The sequence below is a fragment of the Alligator sinensis genome, unplaced genomic scaffold (assembly GCF_000455745.1).
Source record: "Alligator sinensis unplaced genomic scaffold, ASM45574v1 scaffold159_2, whole genome shotgun sequence".
Classification (NCBI taxonomy): domain Eukaryota; kingdom Metazoa; phylum Chordata; order Crocodylia; family Alligatoridae; genus Alligator; species Alligator sinensis.
This window is the reverse complement of record NW_005841992.1, coordinates 1,338,609-1,361,423: the sequence shown is the minus strand read 5'-3', so window position 1 is coordinate 1,361,423 and position 22,815 is coordinate 1,338,609. Positions and strand designations below refer to the sequence as shown.

General features: G+C 42.7%; 1 protein-coding gene across 12 annotated transcripts in view; it reads right to left on the bottom strand.

Moving 5' to 3' along the window:
- Positions 1-21,124, bottom strand: part of CMYA5 (cardiomyopathy associated 5) — a 79,308-nt gene extending 58,184 nt beyond the window's left edge. For 8 of the 12 annotated variants that reach the window (XR_003093525.1, XR_003093526.1, XR_003093527.1 and 5 more), the window contains exon 1: positions 19,106-19,314. Coding sequence is in view for 6 of the 12 variants with exons in the window: in XM_025201375.1 (XP_025057160.1) it covers positions 19,106-19,197 (92 nt within the window). In the remaining 6 variants the exon portion in view is untranslated. Of the gene's footprint in view, positions 1-19,105; positions 19,315-19,472; positions 19,537-20,965 lie in introns of those variants that run through there. The other 4 variants (XM_025201371.1, XM_025201374.1, XM_025201373.1 and 1 more) reach the window with 3 other exon arrangements.
- Between the last annotated feature and the right edge of the window lie 1,691 nt (positions 21,125-22,815).

The window sequence follows — 22,815 nt, the reverse complement described above, 5'->3', positions numbered from 1 at the left end:
AAAATGAGCAGTTTGGAAAAATTCTTTCAAGGTGCAGTCTTTGTAAATAGATATAATTATTTACCAATCTTTCTTTTAGGTTCCAGTGTGGGGTGGTACACAGCAGAGAGGGGTGTGAGGTCAGTGGAAGTTTTCAATAGGAGTTAGATACCTAAATATTTTTGAGAATATGGGTCTTAGGGTGCCCTCACTTTTGAAAGTGTCAAATGAAGGCAAATTTATTTGACTTTTAAAACTTAACAGCTGGCTTTAAAACGTAATGAAAGATAACCTTTCATCAAAGATCTGAGTATGAAACAAATTATCAGTGGGTATGTCTACATGCACCCCTGATTGTGCATTTGGTACTGCACAATCATTGAATATTTGCTTTAGCAGTACTGCGCAGTCCTGGCTGCGCATGGTTATTTTTAGATGATATGTCACTAAAGTGACATAGCATAGGTGTCATGGTTTGTGCCCACCAACACTATGTTGCCATAGCTCATCGTTATAGTGATGTAGCGTCTTGTGTAGATGCACCCAGTGTCACAGAAGGACAAGGCCATGATAGTCTAATGCCTAGGGGAGTAATTTAAACTGGTGCTAAGTAGAAGTACAGTTCTGTCGTTCAAATTTTATATAATTGTATATCTACTTTGCCCATCTATAAATGACTACACAACATGTAAGGCAATGGAGAATCTCTAGCTTATTGCTACTTCTTGGTTTCCTTCAACTTTTAAGCACTTTATGAAGTTTAATTTGTTAATTTAAGTCAGTTCTTGGTTAAAGAACAGCATATGAAAATGTTATTCAGAAAGACAAACACAGGATTTTGGAAGGAGTCCCCACACATCCTGAAAATGATTAAGTACAGTATTTTATAAAACTAAGATTTTCATAGATTTCATAGACATTAGGGGCTGGAAGGGACCTCATGAGATCATCAGGTCCAGCCCCCCACCATACGTGGGAAGTCAGTTGGGATCAAGTGACTCCAGCAAGAAATAAACCCAGCTGCTTTTTGAAGGAGTCCAGAGTAGGTGCTTGCACCACCTCTGTGGGGAGTTTGTTCCAGACCCTGGACACATGCACCATAAAGAAATTTTTTCTTACATCCAGTCTAACTTGGCCTTCCAGGTGTTTATGGCCATTGGACCTTGTTATCCCTTGGGGAGCTCTGGTGAACAGCTGTTCTCCCAGGTCCTGATGTACCCCTTATGAAGTTGTAGGCTGCCACCAAGTCCCCCCTGAGCCTTCTCTTCTTCTGACTGAAGAGTCCCAAGTCCCTCATCCTCTCCTTGTACAGCCTTCCCTCCAGGCCTTAGATCATAAGAGCAGCTCTCCTCTGGACTCTCTCAAGCTTCTCCACATTCTTCCTGAAGTGGGGGGCCCAATACTGGACACAGTACTCCAGCTGTGGTCTCACCAGGGCCGAGTAAAGCAGTAGGATGACTTTCCTGGTTTTGCTTGAGATGCATCGGTGGATGCACGCCAGAGTTTGGTTAGCTTTGCCTGCCACTGCATCACATTGGTGGCTCATATTCATCTTGTGGTCAGTGAAGACCCCCAAGTCTCTTTCGGTCGTGGTGCTATTTTAATAGATATTTTTGTGCTATAAATGGTAGTTATTAGATAAGTGCGTTATTTCAGTGAAAACCTGCAGAATCATTTTATCTACATCTTTACAAACTGTAGTGACAAAAAAGATAATCCCAATTAAGAACACAACACTAATTTCTGATGCATACTAGAGAAGTACCAAAAGTTACATCCATTTATTTCAATAAGGAAATTTGAGAGGTAGCATAGAAAAAGGAAATGGCTACCAACAAATACTCAGCATCAAGATTTTTCACACCAAGATCAACATCAAGATCCCTAACAAACTCCCTCCAGAAAGGAAAACCACAGAGAAGGAAAGGTCATATCCTTTGTTGGCCATCTTGCAATTGTAAAGAACTGAAGAAGCCTAGCACCATAACCAAGCAGTTGACTGAAGGAAATCAATCATCGCCACCAAAAACATCATCAGCTTCAATACAACAGGTCCACTGAAGCAACTATGAATGCTCCAAGTCCACTTCACAGGAGAAAGCAACCTCATCTGCACAAGATCCATGAACAGAGAGAAGCATTCATACCTTATCCACTTTTATTGGACTAAGATAATGCTAAGAACAGAGATATGAAAGACAACTTACCTGTGACAATTATATTAAGGGACTCCAGAGTCAGAGCCTGCTGAATTTATCATACAGATGGACAAAAACTTGATACTATGGGGATGCTGAAGATTAACAAGTCTATCCATTGGTAGGAAGTGATTATAGAAAGCCTGTAAGCAACAATTGCATTTACTTCACAAATACCTTGAATGTGTGGCAGAAGGCAAACATCTTAAAGTAGAAAAAGAAAAGAATTCCCAAAGGTATGCAAGAAAAACCTCAAACTCTAAAAACTGTAAGTATGTAGACCCAGTTTTTAGAGAATACTGTCAAAATAGCTGTATGTTGTACAGCTATCCAGGACTCTTGTATGCAACAAGAGTCCTGGATAGAGCTGACCATAATTCCATTTTGTACTGACTTTCAAGTGTCAAAATATGTTTTCATTCTGCAATCAGATGAACAAAAACTGTTCAAATAGAAGATGTACTTACATATGTATATGTGTTCGTACCTACTTCCATCCCAAACCAGGCAGATCAGGCACTTAAGTATCTACCCAAACAGGCAGATAGATGCACAGCCTCTAGTATGCACATAGGAGACTTCTCTTTTTCTCCTGCTGGCTCATGTGAACAGACACACAGACACTTTTTGACAAAACATATTTTGCTATAATAAAAGCAGCAATTCTAGACCTTCATGCAAGATGGTAAACTCACAGTCTTCCTTAGATAAAATTATCAGTGTTCTGGTTTTTCTTAGATGTCCCAATAATGCCAGGAACTTCATCTAGCAAAACCAGAATGTCCTTTTCCAATTAATCAACTATATGTTTAATCCTATAACTATAGTTATAACTATGTACCCATAGAATTCTTGCTAAAGCCACATTGGTTACCAACCTGAATTTGTTCTGTGTCTGCCAAGAACAAACAGTCCCAAGGAAGTAGGTTTCATCATGATAAATAGAGTTGGGAGTGAAAAGTCAAAGGTGTCAAGCTGTTCCTTTGCTTAAGCTGAATATTAATGATGCATGTTTGATGTTTCATGACAAACTCATTCAGAACACTAAGTAACTGGGAAAAGTCCTACACTCTGTGAGATAAGCCCAAGTCAGTAATGGCAATAGCTGACAGTAACATCACCAATCTGCTTTAAGTGCATTGCAGTGGAACACTTGAACCCTGCAGTAGGCAGTATGGTGTTAACAAGCTGAGGACATCCCTATCAGCTCACCTAAGAACATCTCTTTTACATCAGGTTTGACAGGAAAAATCAGATTAATTTGGGCTGACCAGGAGAAAGTCCATCGATAGCTTCCATGTTGCAAAGGAGCTAGGAGGTAACTGGAAGCTAAGGCCTGCTAGAGTCACACTGTGACAGGGTAGGCCAGACAGAGAGTTAAGCAGATTTATTACTAGTAACACAGTGGTGGACATTGAAGCAAGCACCCCAGTCAGGCATGCCTGAAAAAAAGAGGGCTGCAAGCTGAGCTCAGCAAGGTCAAAACTGGCTTTTGGTTTGTTTTGTGTTTATGTTGGATGTTGACCTGGTGACTCATTAATCCAGAAGGGCTTGAACTCTCTCGGTACTCCAGCTAGCTGGTTAACCTGCAACCATAACTGAAGTGCCCTGAAGACTGAGGAAACCAACAGAGCTGATGCCACACCATGAGGGATATTTTTAAATATTCCTCATGGCACCACAGGCATATTTTTAAAACATGGACTCTTGTCTTCAGTATACAAGGTCATGACCCTAAAATGTACCACCATGGAAGCTTCCAAGGTTCTGATTTGACCAGTTTAATAAAACTGATCCTTGTAGAGAACCACAGTAAAAATAAATTCTGATTGTTATATGACATGGCAGCATTGACAGCAGTGAATCCTGTATAGGCAATGAAGTAGAGACAAAAACATCAGAAAAAACTCTACTGTATGTGGACCATAAAATTATCGTTTCCCAGAGTCTACTCTTCCGTACATGCATATGCACACACATTTATGATCAAGTTAAATGCATGATCTCAGGTTTTGTAGCAAAAAGTCTGAGCAGACCTAATAGAGTCATCATTTGCAGGACTGACAACAAAGGAAACAGACTCCACCCATCTACAACTATTGCATATACATCCACTCAAGAAATGAGGTGGTGAGGGAGACCTTAGCACTGTGCTCAAACCTCGGCTTCCAGCAGGCTCAAAAGTGGCGACTTGGAGCACTCTTAGGGCATTATACTGCAGGGCATTTCCAATAGTGGCATCCACAGAGCTGGAGTGAGTGGGCAGGGCTTATTTCCTCAGAGATGTGACTGAGCAGTGTGGACATACTCTGTCTCTCCAACGCCATATAATATCTGTCCCACAAACATGCACCCACAAGTATAAGCAATGATATGGATAACACACATTCTTTAATCCTATTACTGTAAACAAAAGGATCCTGGCATATTCAGCTGCTGTAGTGAGGGTTTTTTTTAATGTATTTAATAATAAAAGCTGTCTTGTCAAATGTATTGTCAGTGCAGTATGGGTCTGCAGACCCAGGCTCAAATTTGGACTGGAGCAGCCTTACCTGTTGCATATTGCTATCAAAGTAACACACACCATATGTCAAGTACAGGACAAGCATGAAGACATGATTCCTACCTCAAAGAGCTCTTTATCAATCCAAAGAGACAGGAAAAAGATAGAACATAGTGCTCATAGAGATTACTGGCTGCTGCTTACTAAATTCAGGGGGTTGTTGTACTATGAGCATACTTGTTTACATACGTCAAGACTGCTTCTGCAGTGGCCAGGGTCTCTGAGCTCCCCCTGCCTCCTCCAGCTTCCACTGTGTGGCCCTGCCCCCAGGCATGGAGCACCATGGCAGGAGGGGGCTTAGGGAGCCTGCAGTAAGGGAAAGGGGAGGGGGCCTTGAGCTGTCCATGCAATGCAGGAAGCGGAGGGCAGCTGCACTGCACTGATATTTATTATAAGGTGAAAACACTTGTTGGGGTTAAATTAGGAAAGAGGAAGGCATTGCTAGAGGAAGGAGGAGTAAGAGGATCAGAGTGGTGACAAAAGAGGATAACTGCAGGAAAGGAGAGAGAATATTTGAAGCATGTTGGAGAGGAGGGGACGTTTTGGCATCTAACAATAAAAGTGGCAACAAGGGGATAAAGAATAACCCACATCAGATAAGATACCATATTTTCTCATATATCACACCCCCCAAAATAAGACATACCTTGTTTTTGGAAAAACAGGTTTTTCCTTGTAGAAAAAAAAATTATTTTTTCTGTAGCCATGGCCAACTGTGTGACAGAGTAATTCCTCCTGGAAATGTAAATTGTCCAGGAAGAATGGCATCCCAGGGAACAGTCTGGATGAGGCAACAGGAACTTTTGGTGTGACAGGACATCAGCAAGGCTAGTTCCCAGACCCTTGCAAAGGCAGTAGCATGACTATTACTTCTTTAGTGTAAATAGTTCTTTCTATAAATTTCTGTCAACAATGAAGTGTTTTTTCCACACCACGAGCCTCATCAAGATATTATAGACTCCATGCAGCAGTTCACTTGCCCTGAGCCAGCTCAGTTACTGCTTCAGGCACAAGCTACAGTTCTCAGCCAAGAGATACTGCGAATGTCTTAATGACTCTGAGAAGGTTAACACTGGAGTCTGCTCCTTCTGCTTGCTGAGCCAGAAAGTAGTGGTAGCCATTTTGGCAGCCATTAGAGCACAGCATTACCATGTTTCTATTCTAGCAAAGATAAATCAGGTTTCCCTGCTTAAGACACATGTTACAGTTTTGGAGGGCTGCTTTTTTTTTTTTTTTTTTTATTGGGGGGGGTGAGGTGAGGAGGAAGATGTGTGTGTTATACAAGTACATACAGTAAGAATTAGGGCACTTTGAAACCTCCACCTGGCTGCTGCTATCTATGTAGAGAGGAGATCATGGCCCAGTCCCCGGAGCATTCTGCATCCAGTGAAGTAGGGAGCACAGAAGCTAGTAGCTACTGATGCTCCCCCTCACTATACCCTCAGAGGCAGTTTGTCCTGGGTCTTGGCAAAAGGAGTCCAGAGAGCACAGGGCATTCCAGAGGGCATCCCTATGAACTTTTGCTGCCTGCTGCTGTTATTGCTCCACCTTTTCTGTATGGAGAACACGGAAAACACTGGATGCAACTCATTCCCATGACTTCACCAGTAGCTGGTACTAGCCACTTTGCAGAAAAAAGCCCCAAGCATTATAGACCACCCTTCAAGCTTTTCCTGGCCGTTTTCCCTGTGGAGAGGGGGAGGAAAGGCCACTGGGCCTTGTGCCCAGATCAGGTCCCTCTGAATCTGGAAAAAAAACAGAGTTCCACAGGGCCTAAATCTAGCATGGGTAAAAGACTAAATAAAGCAGTGTGGGCATGTGTTCAGAATAGCAGATGAATAGGAAAGGGAATTGCACTGAAAATCGTGGCGTGGCTACATAGACTGTCATGTCAAGCTGACCATATGTACTCTGGGATTCCTGTTATCAAAGCCTGTCCCCAGCAGCAGCTTCCTTGCATGATGTTCAGTAACCGCTCAGGGTCAAAGACTGTCAGATTTCTGTTTCACTCTGGGTCAGAGACCTAACCCATGGGTATCAAACTCCTCAGGTGCCATGAGCCAAATGAATGGCATGGAACTGGACTGCGTGTAGCACATGCTCCAAACCAGTCACACATGCTGCACCCAGTGCACACACTGGTCCTGGCCTCACCATGTGCCAAACTGACCATGTGCAGTGTGTGGGGCTGAGGCCAGAGCCAGTGCACATTGAATGTGGCATACAGATCAGTGCAGGGTCTAGCCTGAGATCCATAGGCAGTACCTCAAGGTGAATGATAGGGCTTCACAAGCTAGATCTTTGATGCCCCTGCTCTAACGGATCAACACTGCATAACCTGAGCTTCTGCATAATGTAACAGCCAGTTCTGGTTGGTTCATGCCAAAAGCCTCTGAAAGGTACAGCTCCCCACATTTCACTCCCAGTCAAACAAAACAATAAACAAACATTAATATAAGACAGAATTTCCAAAACTTACTAGACTGTTAACTAATTAGCAATGTTCCATCTTTGAGATAGGCTGTGCTGCCAGGTGAAACCTCAGGTCTCCACAAAGACATCCATACCACTGGTTATCAGTGAGTTCCTAATGGTACGGGTGTAGGGTACAGCTAACTTGAACTCTATAGTCATATAGCAGAGAACTTCTCAAGCAAACATCTGACACTGGAAATTGAAGAACGTATTGCCTATTGTTTTCTAGGATGTGTCGGGTCACAACTTCAAATGACCACAGAGTTACATCTAGTGTTACCCTTTTTCTTTTCAACCACTGTTTTCTATAACAGGTACGCACAGTGTCATTTTCATGACATGGTAGCAGGTCTCAGGTCTCTAGTAACTCTGACATCAGTTTATAATATAATGCAGGCATTTGGATTTTCAGTTTTCTGCTGAAAAACATGTCAAGGGTGATACCCCATTTTTCCCATGTCAGTGATACGAGCTCTTCCACGTATGGATGGAAACAAAAAACAACACAAAAAAACCAAAAACCCAGGTTAATCTTAACAGCTTTGCCAATAGCAGTATTTCACCGAAATTACTGTAAAACATCTCTGGCATTTCTTATATGTTTCAATTCACAAACAACTTTCACGTATTCTATATAACATACTTTTCTGCCAGCCCTTACAGATCCACCGTCCGGACATCTTTGAACAAAATAACATTTAATTCAGAGAGGTTCCCTTTAAAATGGTAATACAGTCTGGAAATATACTGTTCAGCCAGCAAGTGTCAATGTTAACCTTCATTACATACTGCAAGGTTTCATCTTCAGCACTAGTTCTCACATGTACAATCCATATTTTATCTAAGACAGTAAAAGTTTTTTATTTTTTTTAGTCGTTTCTTTAATCAGATTGACATGTATTCCATAACACTCTTGTTAAAAAAGCTCTAGAAAGTGTGCCTACAACCACCAAGTCTTTCAGGTTTGTATGTAATTTGCCAATTGAATATCTGCATCTGAAAAAAATATTTCTCTATATTTTGGGGATACTTGCCAGGCCCTTTTAAAAATGAAAAGTGTTTTTGATCTGTTTCAGCTAAAACTGATTTCCCATAAAGACATTAAAAGAAGACCAATGCTGCCTTTTTTATTTGAGCATGCAGACATTCAGTTTTTGTTAACACCCAAGCTAACAAAGTTGGCCATATTAATGTAAAAAGACCAAGCCAAAACCCTCCTTGGTGATGTCTTCCAAGAAATTCTTTTGTGCTTGCTGTTCATGGTGCCTCAAAACTAGGACTTCTAATTCCTTCAGGTTTTCTGCCTTTTTATTATATCAGTGCACAATAATGCTCTCAAGTTGCTAGTTCAGGCAGCTAAACCAGATATAGGCCAAATTTGGTCCACGGAGTTGCATCATCCAGCCCACATTGCTCCTGGAAGGGCCAGGGATTCAGCAGCAGGATGAACAGAATGGAGGCCTACTGTCAAGCTCCAGTGCACAGAGCTCCATTGGATGTGCATTACAGCACTGATGCAACTGGTGCATTAACCAGTTGCCTGAGCCAACACAGCAGCTCAGAAACCTATAACAGTTAACACTGCTGCTGTTCATCCTGCCACCAGAGCTGGGTCCAGATCTAGCCCATGAGGAGCCCCATGATCCAGATGCAGCCGAGGCCAAGGGAGTTTGACACACCTGCGATAAAGTATGGACCAATGTACGTTAGCTGCTTTAAGGGATGAAGGGAAGTTGCTGCTGCTCAGGAGCATTTATCAGCTATTATGATCTGTCACGCTTGCAGGATTTTTTATAGATACAAGTCAGTTAAATTACCCTAACTTTGACCCTGATGCATTGTAGGGCATCATTTCACAAGTACCAGGTGAGTATACCCAGGGCCAGATTAACTCTTTAGTGAGCCCTAGGCAAAAAAACTTGTGGACCCTGGGCTGGTTGAGACCTCCCCACCACACACATGCACTGCCACCCGCAGGGAGTGGGGCTTGGAGCTGCTGCTACAGTAAGACCAATGGAGGGGAGGGGAAGGGAAGGGAAGGGAGATGGGGCTATTCATCTTGCCGCTGTGGAGGGAAGGATCACAGGCCCCTGCAGCTCAGGGCCCTAGGCACGTGCCCAGCTTGCCTATGCATTAATTCGGCCCCTAGTATACCCAGTAACGACAAAAGAAATGACAACTGCACCACCAGCTCAGAGGAACTATTCATAAAAGCAGATAACATTGTGACAGATGATCTGCCTCCCAGACAGCAAATGGGCAGTGATTGATTTTAAGTTTGGTTTGTGCACTTGTGTCCTTGTGGTACCACAAATAGTGATCATAATGCAGAAATCAAAACAACAGGCAGGAGAAGATAATGGACTAGAACTTAAAATTCAGGGTTTTTAATGACTTTACACCTACTAAATGAGTAGGGGAACTAAATGTATGGGATATAACAAACTAAAAAAGCTCCACACCCGAGGACAGGCTAGTGATCCAGGCTGATTTTGATAAGCTTAGTAAGTGGGCAGATACAAACCTGATGACATTCAATACCGATAAATGTAAGGTACTCCACCTCACGGAAAAAAAAACCTGCAGCATGCTTATAGGCTCGGCAGTGCTACACTCACTAGCACCACGGCTGAAAGAGATTTGGGGGTCATGACTGACCACAAGATGAACATGAGCCACCAATGCAATGTCGCAGCTGGTAAAGCAAACAAAACTCTGGCTTGCATCCATAGATGCTTCTCATGTAAATCTCAGGATGTCATCCTCCCACTGTACTCTGCCTTGGTGAGGATGCAACTGGAGTACTGCATCCAATTCTGGGCTCCACAATTCAAGAAGGATGTGGAGAAGCTTGAGAGAGTCCAGAGGAGAGCCACGTGCATGATCAGAGGGCAAGAGAATAGGCCTTATGAAGAGAGGCTGAGAGCCATGGGACTCTTCAGCCTGGAAAAGCACAGGCTTAGGGGGACCTGGTGGCTGCCTATAAATACATAAGGGGCATGCATCAGGATCTGGGGGAACCAGAGCGCCCCGAGGGATAACAAGGACCAACAGTCACAAACTGTCATAAACCAAGACCATTTTAGGCTGGACATAAGGAAAAATTTCTTTACTGTCCAAGCCCCCAAGGCCTGGAATAGACTCCCTCCAGAAGTGGTGCAGGCACCTACTCTGGACTCATTCAAGAAATATTTGGATGCTTATCTTGCTGGGATCCTTTGACCCCAGCTGACTTCCTGCCCCTGGGGGAGGGGGCTGGACTTCATAATCTTCAAAGTTTCTTCCAACCCTAATGTCTATGAAATCTATGAAATTTATAACAGTGCCAAGATTATAAAAAAAATCAGATATTTAATTTTTACATGAGGTACAGTGTTCAAATATCTCCAGGAATTTCAGACTTAGCCATCTCGGAGTTGGTGTTTTTAACAGAGTGTAGCTAAGTCCTTCAGAAGGTCTAGTCAGAAATAAGGCTTCCTGCTCAGTCTCTTATTTTTTATGGCATCCATTGTTAGCATACACAAGGTGAAGTACTGCTTAACCCAGGGGTAGGCAACCCCCGGCACAGGTGCCAGAGCATGGCAAGCACATCTTGGGGCAGGAAAGGAGGTGGGCCTGTGCTGCCACAAGAAGGATCGGGCCTTTCATGGCTCCCCACCATTTGCCCCTGGCATGCCAGCATCTTACAAGTCAAGGTTGCGAATGTTTTTGGCATTCTGCCCAAAAACATTTCCAACCCCTGGCTGAACCCTTCCTCAGTTATGGAACCCTTCCAGAGTTTCAATGGTAGTGGGGGTTTTAATTAATCCATTCTTCAATTCAGTATTTTCTTTGTTTTATTTTTGGTTCCATGTGTTGTTCAGTGATCACTCACAACCAATAGTCCAAGGAGGTCAGCTTCATTCAGTTTCCTAAGATATGACATAACAGGGCAACCAGGGAAACTGTCCTGGGTGCTAATTTGGCAAGGGAGAAGAAAAAAAGGCTGCTGCTACAGCCACACAATCACACTGGTGGCACAGTGGCAACCAGAAGTTGCCACTGTCTCTGGCACCTTGTCACACTGTTACACCTCTGAGCCTAAATTAACTAAAAAGCATTGTAACATGAACCTCTCCTTAACAGAAGAGCCTGTTCCAAATGACATGCGCCAGCACCTCTTGAAGGTTCAGCTCCCCACAGGTGGTTGTTTGTGTGGGGGGAGGGAGGTGGCAAGGAATGGTATGTTTTTTGTTCTGCACTTGTAATGAATGAGGGCATATGCATTTATGGATTTCTTCATTATGAGTCTACACAAAACATGCTTCCTGTCATGGATTTAATGGGTCTGTGTGTTATTGTTGTGCATCTCAATACTGTTGTATGGTAGGATGTCATCTTCACCCCTCAAACATTTAGCTTGCTGCCTGCACAAATCCTTTACATGCTCTACACCAGAGGTTCCCAACCACCAGTACCAAGCCTCAGCAAGTTGGCTGCGGGGTCACAGCACAAGCCCCCTGCTCAGAGCCCCATCTTTCTGCCTGGGAGAGCGGCTTCTGGGGTCACAGCTGAGCTTCTGGGGTTAAAGCCGGGCAGCAGGGGAGCCCTGGGAGGGAGGCAGCCTACTCCATGCACCCCGTCCCGCTTCTGCCAGGCCACAGTAAAAAAAAGGTTGGGAACTATTGCTCTACTCTTTTTTTTCCCTTCCCCATTCCCTTCTTTTTTTTCTTTTTAAACCATACAGTAAACATTTTAAGATAAGTTGATTCAGCCATACAGACTCAGGGCAGAGAAATTAAAAAAAAAAGATGGAAACAAGTGTGGAAGGGATACATTCGTGCACCATTTAAATTTGGAAGAGAATGTCTAGAATGCCTTTAATTGGGGAACTACTGTGCCACTATCACTGTCCCTCTCGACCATCTATCCGATGCTCCAGGCACTGACTGTCATACACCTTCTGCCTTTTCATCAGCCAGTACAACAGCCCTCTCCACTTCTCCAGTTTGACTCTACTATCCACTAACGGTTTTAGGCATAGTTACAATATACCAAATGGAGTTTGAAGTCTTTTCATCTGTATAAGCCAACTGAAATGAGGTACATTGATAGTACAGTGCCTGTGGAGATAGATTAAGCTATAGTTACAGGAAAAGAATAGCTCATTTCATACGTGTATCAAACAACAAAAAGGAGTCTACTAACTTAATGCTAGTCTATGTAGTAGTTTTTCTCAAAGGACATGACACATCCTTTCAAAATATTAGCACAAAGAATATATTAATTCTACATGGCACTCGAAACAATAGGCATCTGTCAAGATGATAATTTCACAAGGTACAGTACCAAAGGCTAAAGCATGCTCTACAGGAGTTCATAAAAACAACTGGCTCATTCAGGCTGACAAGGACGTGATGCCTTATTTTGTTTGTCTGATAGGTTCTGACATTGCATGTTAAGTCTCATTGTCTGCATAAATGACAAAAATAACTGCAGTATCTTTGTCCGATACAATGCTGTGAAAAATAATGCATTGTGAATTTGCTGGAGCGTCATGGTTTCTGCGAGAACTTTTTTGTCACTGGGGAAATGTTAAAGGTATACCTAATTACTGGTAGAAATAACCCTTTGCAGCACTGACACTTTAAGGGCCCAAGCCAGCTGAAATCATAAGTAGATGCATATTTTTACCCCTGGGAGTAATCCAATTGGCTTAATAAGTGGAGCTATTTACCCAATTTAAAACATACATATGCAAGTGCTTACAAAATTAGGCCCCTTTGTCTGTGTGCCACACGTTATTTTATGCCCAATATATTGCACTTTTCCTAACCTCCTATTTTTGGATTTTGAAAATTTTGATTCAACTTTATGCTTTGCCATTCAGTCTTTTTTTTGGCTTAAGTAACAGCCAACTGGCACTAGCTTTTATTGGATTGTTCATATACCTTTGTTAGAATTCCTTCCCTTTCCAAATAACTATATATTCCCTAGACACACACATGCCTAAGACTTGCTCTTTAGGACTAAACTGTCTAATACTGTGTTTCAAATGCTGTCCACTTCACTGTACAAATTATTTAACTAGAGGGAAAACAACTTGTTAGGATTGGCTGGTGGCTGTAACATTAGATCAGCTAGATCATTCATTTTGATCATACTGTCATACTATTACTTTTATATGGTTCTTGAAGGCTGCTTTAACTAAGCATTTAAGAAAACCATTTGGAAAGCCTTCAGGTATTCTGATCTCTGATTTTATCCAGTGAGGTGTCAGTGTGACCTATATTTTTTATCCAATGAGGTGTCAGTGGAGACACACAACTGACCCACCATTTGCTTTGGTTTCCAAAAACCTATGTAGGCACTGCTTAGTCTCCAGCTGACTGCTCAAAGAGCCCAATAATGAAGCAGGAACCATGAACAACTAATTTTTTATCCCCCAACCCAAGTTCTTTGTGTCTTCTCCTTCAGTATACTGAAAACACATTTATTTATTCAGTCTTTTTAAATAAATCCTTTAAAAAGCAAAACACCCATCTTCTCAAAATAACCTTTTTCCTTCATTTTATGTACAGAACCTGACATACATCCAACTTCCCCCAGTCCTACTTTCCTATGATCACAGGATGGCTCAACACTCCTCAGAGACAATTAATCTATCCAAGCTAGATGGAAAGGGCACTTTGAAACATACCTGAAGTGTGAGTTGACTGTGGCAGATATCATCATCCCCAAACACCCTGAAAGGGGATCCCTCCCCAACCCTCCTATCCTAGAATAAGTCTGACATGACATCAAGGAAACCAAGAACAATAAGGACTGGATGGCATACCTGCTGAAATCTACAAGGCTGGCAGTAAGGATCTGGTACTGAGACTCTAGTAATTTATTCTTCAAATTTGGAATAACAAAGGGCCCTGGGGCCTGAGGAATGCCAACATTGTGACCATCTTCAAGAAAGAAGAAAAGTCTGTATTGCCCTCATTTTCACAGCAGAGAAAATCCTCTCCTGCATCCTTTGGAACCGTCTTCTTCCTCTGCATGAGGAAGTCTTGCCAGAATCTCAGTGTGGTTTCAGACCATCCTGTGGGGCAATTGACATGATGTTTGTTGCCTGTCCAAGAAAAGTGCTGGGAACAACATCAGGACCTGTATGGCCTTCATTGACCTTATGGCCTTTGATTCCATTAATTGTGCAGCCTTGTGGAAAGTACTAGCCAGATCTGGATGTCCTACAAAGTACATCACGGTCCTGAGGCTTCTTCATGACCAGATGACTGTGACCGTTCTTTGTAGTGGACTGGAGATGGATCCATTTGTCATCTAAACTGGGGTCAAGCAAGGATGCATCACAACCCCAACTCTCCATTTTTTTGTTCTCCATTTTTTTGAATCATGCTGGTTCTCATTAAGCACCACCTTCCTTCTGGAATTGACATTTAATGCCATATGGATGGAGGGCTCTTCAACCTGAGACTTTTTTGCTCAAAGACAAAAGTATTCCAAATTACCATCCTTGACCTTCAATATGCCGATGACTGTGCCATTCTTGCGCACACTGAAGAAAACCTCCTGACTGCACTGGATCTTTTCAGAGACGCCTACCAAACTTTGGGCCTCTCTTTCAACATCAAGAAGCCTAAAGTGCTGTATTGACCTAAACCAGGCCGTGAATGTAACCTCTCCCCACAAATTACCATCAAGGGAAAGACTCTGGAGGTAGACAAGCACTTCTCCTAGATCAGTAGCCATCTCTCTCAGAGACTGAATATCAGAGATACTGGTTTTCCCTGATAAAAAAAAATCACAAATGATGTGATAAAAAATTGCAAATTCTCTGATTAAAACCCCCAAATCCATGATTAAAACAAAAGGCCACTATAGATATAGGTACCAGTTAAACGCAATGTTTTCTTGATACATTTACAATTTTAAAGCAATTTGGAAGCCTACCAGTGCCTCAATCACTATAATAAAATGAATTATAAATGCCTAAAAATTTTGGTATTTGATTTTGGGTTTTTTATCATGGAAAATCAGAGCTCCCTCTACACCCTTAGCTCACATAATGCAGGTCCAGGTTCCTAACTACCAAGCCACAGCCCCCTGGCCCTGCTGATGCCCCTCACTCCCACCCCCCTCACAGCCTCCTAGCTCTGGCAACGTGTCCCCTGCCTGTGTGGCAGCAGCAGCAGTGGCAACACGGGCAGGGGATACCTTGCTAGGGCAGCATGGAGCTCACAATAACAAGGTTCCCTGCACAGCCCCATTCTGCCCTGCCATGCTGAGGCACACCTGCTGGGCTGTGGAGGCCCCAGGGAGGGCAGCAGGCTAGAGAGCCTGAGCCCACAGCAGGTAGCCCACACATGCCCCCACCCCATAAACAGATCTGGGAGGCAGAGGGTCACCCCTGCCCCCCAGGAGTGCATGCAGGGTTGGAGAGCTAGCCCCACCCCCAGCCCCTGGATCAGCCGCCCACAACCCTGTCCCACTCCCCACCAGGGCCCTGTGGGCACATATTCCAGCCCCAGGCCCTGGGTCCCAAACCCTATGCACTCCCAGGCTGGGTAGCAGTCCCAGCCCCCTGCCTCCCTATGGGGACCTCACTTCCTCCCCCTCCCCCACCCCCATGCAAGACTTACCTGTGGGAGCTGCTCTCCAGGCTTCCTGGTGGCCATGTGCATATACAAGCACATAGCACCCCCCGCCTAACCACTCTCCTCCTGTTCCCTCCCAGCCCCTTGCAGGCTGGAACTATGCCAGCCTGCAGAGAACTCTCTGCAAAAGTGCAAAACCCATAGTTTTCTCCATTGAACTGAAAAGTCTGCTTTTTCCTCAAGTAAAGCGGGGAATCCGCATTTTCCTCCATTTTCCCATGGGAAATGGAAAACTCAGATCTCTGCTGAACATTGATGAGGAGGTCAGTATAGGATCTTGTGCACAAGTTCCTCCTTTGGAAAATTGCTTCAGCCTGTCTTTATTCATCGCAATCTCCAGAAAGATACCAAGATTCAGGTCTACAATGTAGTCATCAGCTTCACTCTCCTCTACAGAGGTGAAACATGGGTGACTGATCATTGTTATCACAAGAGCCTGGAGAGGTATCACCAATGATGTCCCCAAAAAATCCTCCACATCAAATGGGAAGGTCACTGCATCAAATGGGAACACCAGCATCCTTACTGAAGCCAATGTTACCATCATTGACTCAGTAACCCTCAAGCATTAACTTTGCTGGACTGGACATGGAGTGCAGATGTCTGACTCAACTCCCAAAACAAGTGATCTACTCTCAGTTTAGTAACAGTCTGAGACCTTCTGGTGGCCAGAGTAAGCATGACAGGGACATATTGAAGGCATACCTCAAGAAAACAGAAGTCAACATCAAGAGTTGAGTGGAGCTGGCTGTCAACTGACCCCAATGGTGACACAGCCTCAACCAAGCAAGAGCCTGTTTTGAGGTGAAGTGTCTTTTCTCTCAAAGCAGAAGAGAGAGAGCAGAAGAAGGAAAAAGAGAGGAATGCCAGCCCGCAGCCCACTCTCCCCTGTACAAAGACCTGGAACTGCTGCAGATGGATCTGTGGCTCAAAGATTGGACTCTTAAGTCATCTCAAATCCTGTCAATGAGCCATCATAGAGATTATCCTCAAATTGAGGGATTGCCAACAACAATGTACAGGAATTTTAACTGCTGTGTTATTACACTGCTGTAATCCTTTTGAGATAATCCTGAACATACTTTTTATTTATTGGCCTAAACTGAACTCACAGTTGTGGATAAAAAAATTTTATTTAAAAAAAAAATCACAGTTTCCTTAATCTTCAGATACTCTCTCAATAATCCATTGATCTATTGCTCCTTAAGATCTCATTTTCCTGAGTTATCAAATGAAATGAAAGATTATGTGACGGTTAGCCAAACATCTCCCTGAAGCTTGCCAATTTGGGCTCTAGTAAACTGTTAGGGGAAGTGAGTTTTTGAAGGAAATGGTCTCAAAGCTGAGAAGATTTACAATGGTAAACCAAAGAGCTTCAACAAAAATAAATTGTGTCCCCTTACCCACTGTAACAAGATATAGCATTGTTAGCGTAGCTAACTTACAAGGTTAGGATTCTAAGGGTGATGTGGAAGTAACCTGGTGCGGTGAGCTGAATGTTACTGTGTGAGCCAAGGACTCCAGTTCTGTTTTTGGTTCTACCAAAAATTCACGGCTTGACACTTGGGCAAGTCACTATGTACTTCTTCAGGCTGCAACAAAATAGAGATATTGCCTATCCTGTTTGTAAAGCACCTGGAAAGGCAGTGCAGGCAATATCCCTCCTGTGTCCATTGAAAACAGGGAAAACTCCTGCGGATTTCAATGGAGCAGGAGCTCCTAAACTAAAACCACACAAAAAACTGGCAGACACAACAGAGATTACAAGTGTTCCATCAGTCTACTTTTCATTGTTTGCACTATTACTTTGTATTTCTGGCAGTCACCACAGCCGAGGAAGGTGCTCATTTATGCTAGGTACTTTACAAGTGCATGGACAGTTGTGTGTGGGGATAAATTGAGATACATGAGATTCTGGGGGATTTCTGAAGATAGGTATTGAGATGCTGTTAGCTGTAGCCCAAAGAAGACAGTTTAAATAGCATTAACTACTTCATTGTTGATCATATAAACCAACATGTCCACCTGATGACCCATGCGTAGGAAGATAATTAAACACATGAATAATTAAGTATCAAGGCACTTCATCAACTTCAGCTGAACTACCCACATGCTTAAAGTGGTATACATACTTCAGAAACCTTCCCAGAGTTGGATTACAGTGCTTACCCAAGGGGATTTCCAGTGAAACTAAACAACAGTCTAATGGGTTTCTTAATGTTCTGATTTAAATTTTCCTTTGCTTAATTTCATTCCATGACCTCTAGCTATAACCGGGAAGTAGATGGGAGCTAGCAGGAACATGTGAAGTGAGACCTTAGTATGTGCAGTTTCAACACCTTTTCTTTATTACTTTGGACTGTGGCCATGAAGATCTTTTGCAGAAGATTAGAGGCCACTCCAAGGCTTGAGAGGCTGCAAAGTCATTTTGTATGCGCAGAAATAACTCTTAGTACTTAATGGTCACTCAAATACCTAACTTCAGAAAGTATATTTTAAACACAAATGTTTATTTTGCAGCTGTTTATTGCTTCATTTTAACATTGCTGGATCTTGCTCAAAATGACAAAACAACCCCTGATCCTGCAATGTGATCTACATTGATGGATCCAGATGTCACCATGATGGTGTCCAATTGACATTAGTGGGGCTCTGTATGGGCAGAGGGGTCTGCCCATATAGATGCAATTGCACAATCAGGAGCTGTTTTTAAAGGAAAGACCAGAACCAAACTCAAATTTCTGTTGCCTATAGCAGCGGACCAAGCTGTCTCTCATTAGTTTCCTTATGTTGGCAATGTTGTGTTAATGCACCAAATAATTTAAATTTTCTTAAAGAGTCAGACACTATTATGTGCCCCCTTTCAGCTCAAAAGTCAGTCACAAAGCACCCAGAACCCTAGTAGAATGAGTTTAGTACCTGGACATTTTGCCACTGGTATGCAAATCCTCAGAGTAAATAAGATCAATGTGTAACGAAAAGTCAGCCAGAAAGGGAGAGGCAGACTGAGATGCCACTCCAGCTGGCACACTGCAGGCTCTTTAAATAGACAACTCTTCAGTGCTCAGGCCAGGCACTTACAAAATAAAACCTAATTACAGCCAAAGTAATCAGACCCTCCCCCCACTGCAAATTGTCATGCATTTCATTTAACTGTTTTGGGGGAGTGGAAAATCCAACGGCACTCAGGCTTGGATGTGAGATTTCCCAGCTCCTGTAGGGTTTGTTTATTTCCAGAGGGGGAATACCTTTTAGTCAGCTCCCCTGCTTCTTGGGGCTCCACCAACCCTTCATCTTCTGCGGAGCAGGAAGCCTCCAACACACTCTTGCATTCAGACATTCTCTTCCTAGTTCAGGCCCCGGCTGTGAATGTTTACCCCCTTCTCAATCTCCCCAGGGTTGCCTAAAGCAACTGTCATCCCCTGCAGCCTTCAGTTCTCCTGACTCAGGGGAGTCTTTAAATAGAAGGCAGAAAAGTTACAACACCAAGTTGCTGTTGCTGCCTTTGTAATACCACTGGGTCCTAGTACCAACCTCATGCCACAATATTCTTTGAAAAATAAAGGGGCAAACCAGCACTTGGGGCCATTGCTCTGGCCTGCTCAAACCACTCACCAGGTCAGATTGTTTTTGCTTCCGAGAAATTTTCATAACAGTCCACTAAAACCAAGATCACTGACTAAACATAGTTACAGGAAGAAAGAAACACAAGTCAGAGCTTTGAGTGACCTTCCCAAACCAGAAAAATTTCACGCACACAGGGTGAGAAACACGGAGAGTGAAGTAAGAAAAGCTTAACAAGAAGAGCTCCATTAGGTCTTAGTATCAGCAATTAGGTGCAAAAGTAGAACTTAAATAGTGATTTAGAATGTTTTATTTTTGTGAACTATACTACTTAAAGGTCAAATAGAAGATGAATTTCATTAGGTCTTAGTATAAGCCATTAGAAGCAAAAGAAGAACCTAAAGGGTATTTTATAATGTTTTATTTCTGTGAACTAATTACTTATAAAGGTCAGATAAAAATATTACAAAATAAGCCTAAAATATACATTTTTATTAATTCTGCTGAAAGATGTCAGTCAGGTGTTCCTGATGTTTTAATAACATTTTTAGGCCTTGCTTGTATTCCCTATATTTGTTGAAGCATTGAACTACAGGTATTTCTGATTTCCCATTTTTATTACTCCAAGCTGAAATGCCAATTTTATTTCCCATGCACAGGAAGCAATTTAATACCATTGAATTGAAGATGGAGATATAAAAAGCATAGCAATTAGGTGTTTGGGTTATTAAGTGTTGGAAACATAAGATTGCCACAACATCTTGAAAAAAGGTGAGATAAACTTTGCCTTTTTTTTCCCCATTTGATAATTCTGCTACATAATATTTACTGAAGTATATGAAGACAAAGCAATTTGCTACAACTTAGAAGATGTGGCAGCCATCCAGCAAAATCTCATGTCTTTTACTCGCTTTCCATTTTCACATAAACTACAGTGCCTTTCACTGGGCAGATGCAAATTTTATCTTCAGCATTTCCAAATCTAAATTAATCAAATGAATCACTTGTGGTCATATTTGTAACATGGAGAGAAACCAACTGAGATTAAGAATACATAACTCCTAAATTAACTAGAACATTGTGTATTACACATTCACAGCATAAAGTTACTTAAACTATAATTCTATGCTCTTTTTGGCTCCCCAAACAAATAGCAAGTTGTCAATCAATCAACAAGCACTTTCTGGTATCACAAGGTTTGGAGAACCCATGCAACTAATTTCAGAGTATAAACCAGCTATATCCACCCTACATGAGAACCCTACTGCCAATTTCACCTGATCCAAGCCTTACCTATGCAGGACATACAGCTAGAGTAGCTTTATTCCCCTTCCCCAAACAGTGAGTCCCATCTTAGATGCATTATTTACTATAAACATTCTGCACCGGTCATTTCTTAAACAACTAAGTTTTAAACAGATACTTAACTTATGTAGATCAGATTCCAGATTTGGTCTTGGACACAGAGATGAAGGACAAGCAGCAAGAAAGATTCTTTAAACCCAGAGAGCAATATTATCTTCCCCTTAAGGTAAAACACTTACCCTTTAAGTATCTCTGTAGGAACACAGCCCCGTGGATCTTACAGGTATTGATTCAGTCCCGAGCATAGCGAGAGCAGTATCATTGCATGCTCCCACTAGCACTCATTCAAGTTATTATCAGACTACTGCTGTTCTCAACTCCTGCCTGTACCTCTCCAATTTAGCTTGCCCCATATGAAGACCAAAATAGATTAGACATACCCCTTTACAGCTCTTCTTACATGCATCACACTGTGGGTAAGAAATGTAAGATTGATTTACATTGGTATATAAAAGTACTAATGAATGTGCAGGAACACATGAAAAAACAAGAATGTTAACAAACCCACAGAGAATGGGGGCGAGGTGAGGGGAATGGAGAAGAGAGAGAGTGTCTGATTTCCTCTGTCGCAGACTATTACATTTCACCCTGCCAGCCCTATATTAGCATTAGGGATCTGTTTAAAGTGGCTCTTCCAAGAAGGGACCAGCCTTGATATAAGAATAGAAGAGATGGAGCTTTCAATTCCCTAGTTTGGTTCACTAGTTAATTACCAAAACTGTAAAAAGTGCCTTTTATCATCTGACTTGGCCTGGTTTCAGGCAAATGATTGTTACACTTCTTTGTGGTAGATTAAGGGGCCCCTTAGTATGTGATATTCTCTCCCCATAAAAGTTATGTATAAATAACGTAACTCATCATGAAACTACAGTTAATTCCTTCTCTGGTCAAAGAACTTGCTGACTGAAGGATTTAACTTAAACCTGTTACAGGTCTTCAGCCAAATGAACTCCAACCTCCAAGGCCTTTGGCCTGTACTCTTAGAACTTACTTGCATGTACTGCAGGGTAAATTTTTCAAGTTATTTTAATTAAATTCTGTTCAAGTCACCATCTTCCCCTCCTGGAATCCAGAGAACCAAATTAAGGACAGAACACCTCATGACAGATTTAATAGAGTAACACCACCAGAGCAGGACCCTCTGGAATTCACCTCTTATACACAGTGTTTGCTGGCAACCTATTTCCATCAGACTTCTACATGGACTCAGTTCTGAGGGTTTGATTAAATTCATAAAAAATCTCCAGGAAAATGAGAACAACGTGTGGGACAAACTATGATCACGTTCTCTTTAATCTCACTATTGACCACGTAAATCCAACAGGCAGTGAAATACACTGGGGGTTTGCAATACAGAGACCATGTGCAGATTTCAATAATGCCACTACTGGAAACATTTTTTTGCAGTCACTCAGCAAAGCCCTAAAGTGCTACTACTAACAGATTTACCTGAATCCAAAACTACTTAGAATTTAAGATAACCCCCTCACACTAATTAGATTCTATACATGGAAAATTGTAATTTTTTCATAATTTTCCATGTACAGAATCAAATTAGTGGGAGGTCATCTTAAATGCATCCCCTGCACCTCTGCTGCTGTGGCAGGGAAAGCAACAGCAAGGGTTGAGGGGCCAGACCTCTGCCCCTTATCCCCTCTCATGGCTGCCTGTTTCCCACTATGTGCCCCCTTGTCCCCATGTCTGTCCCCACCACGCCCTGCTCCCACTTGCAATCTGGCCCCCACACCCTGCTCTCCTCGTTGCCTGCCACCTTCTTCTGCAGCTCTGCTCTGCTGTGGACCAGTCGGCACTAGTGACAGCGCTCCTGCCAGGGAGAAGCAGTGCCAGCTACTAGCCAGGCTGCATCAAGGCTGGAAGGATTAAAGATGGAGAAAGTAAGGAGGGAGGGGACAGCTGGGTATGAGGACATGGGAGTAGGGGAGCAGGGAGTAGAGAAAGCAGGAGGGTAGGCACAGGGAGGGGAATGGTTTTGGGAGGGGGTTGGCTGCAAGTTTCCCCCCCTGCCATA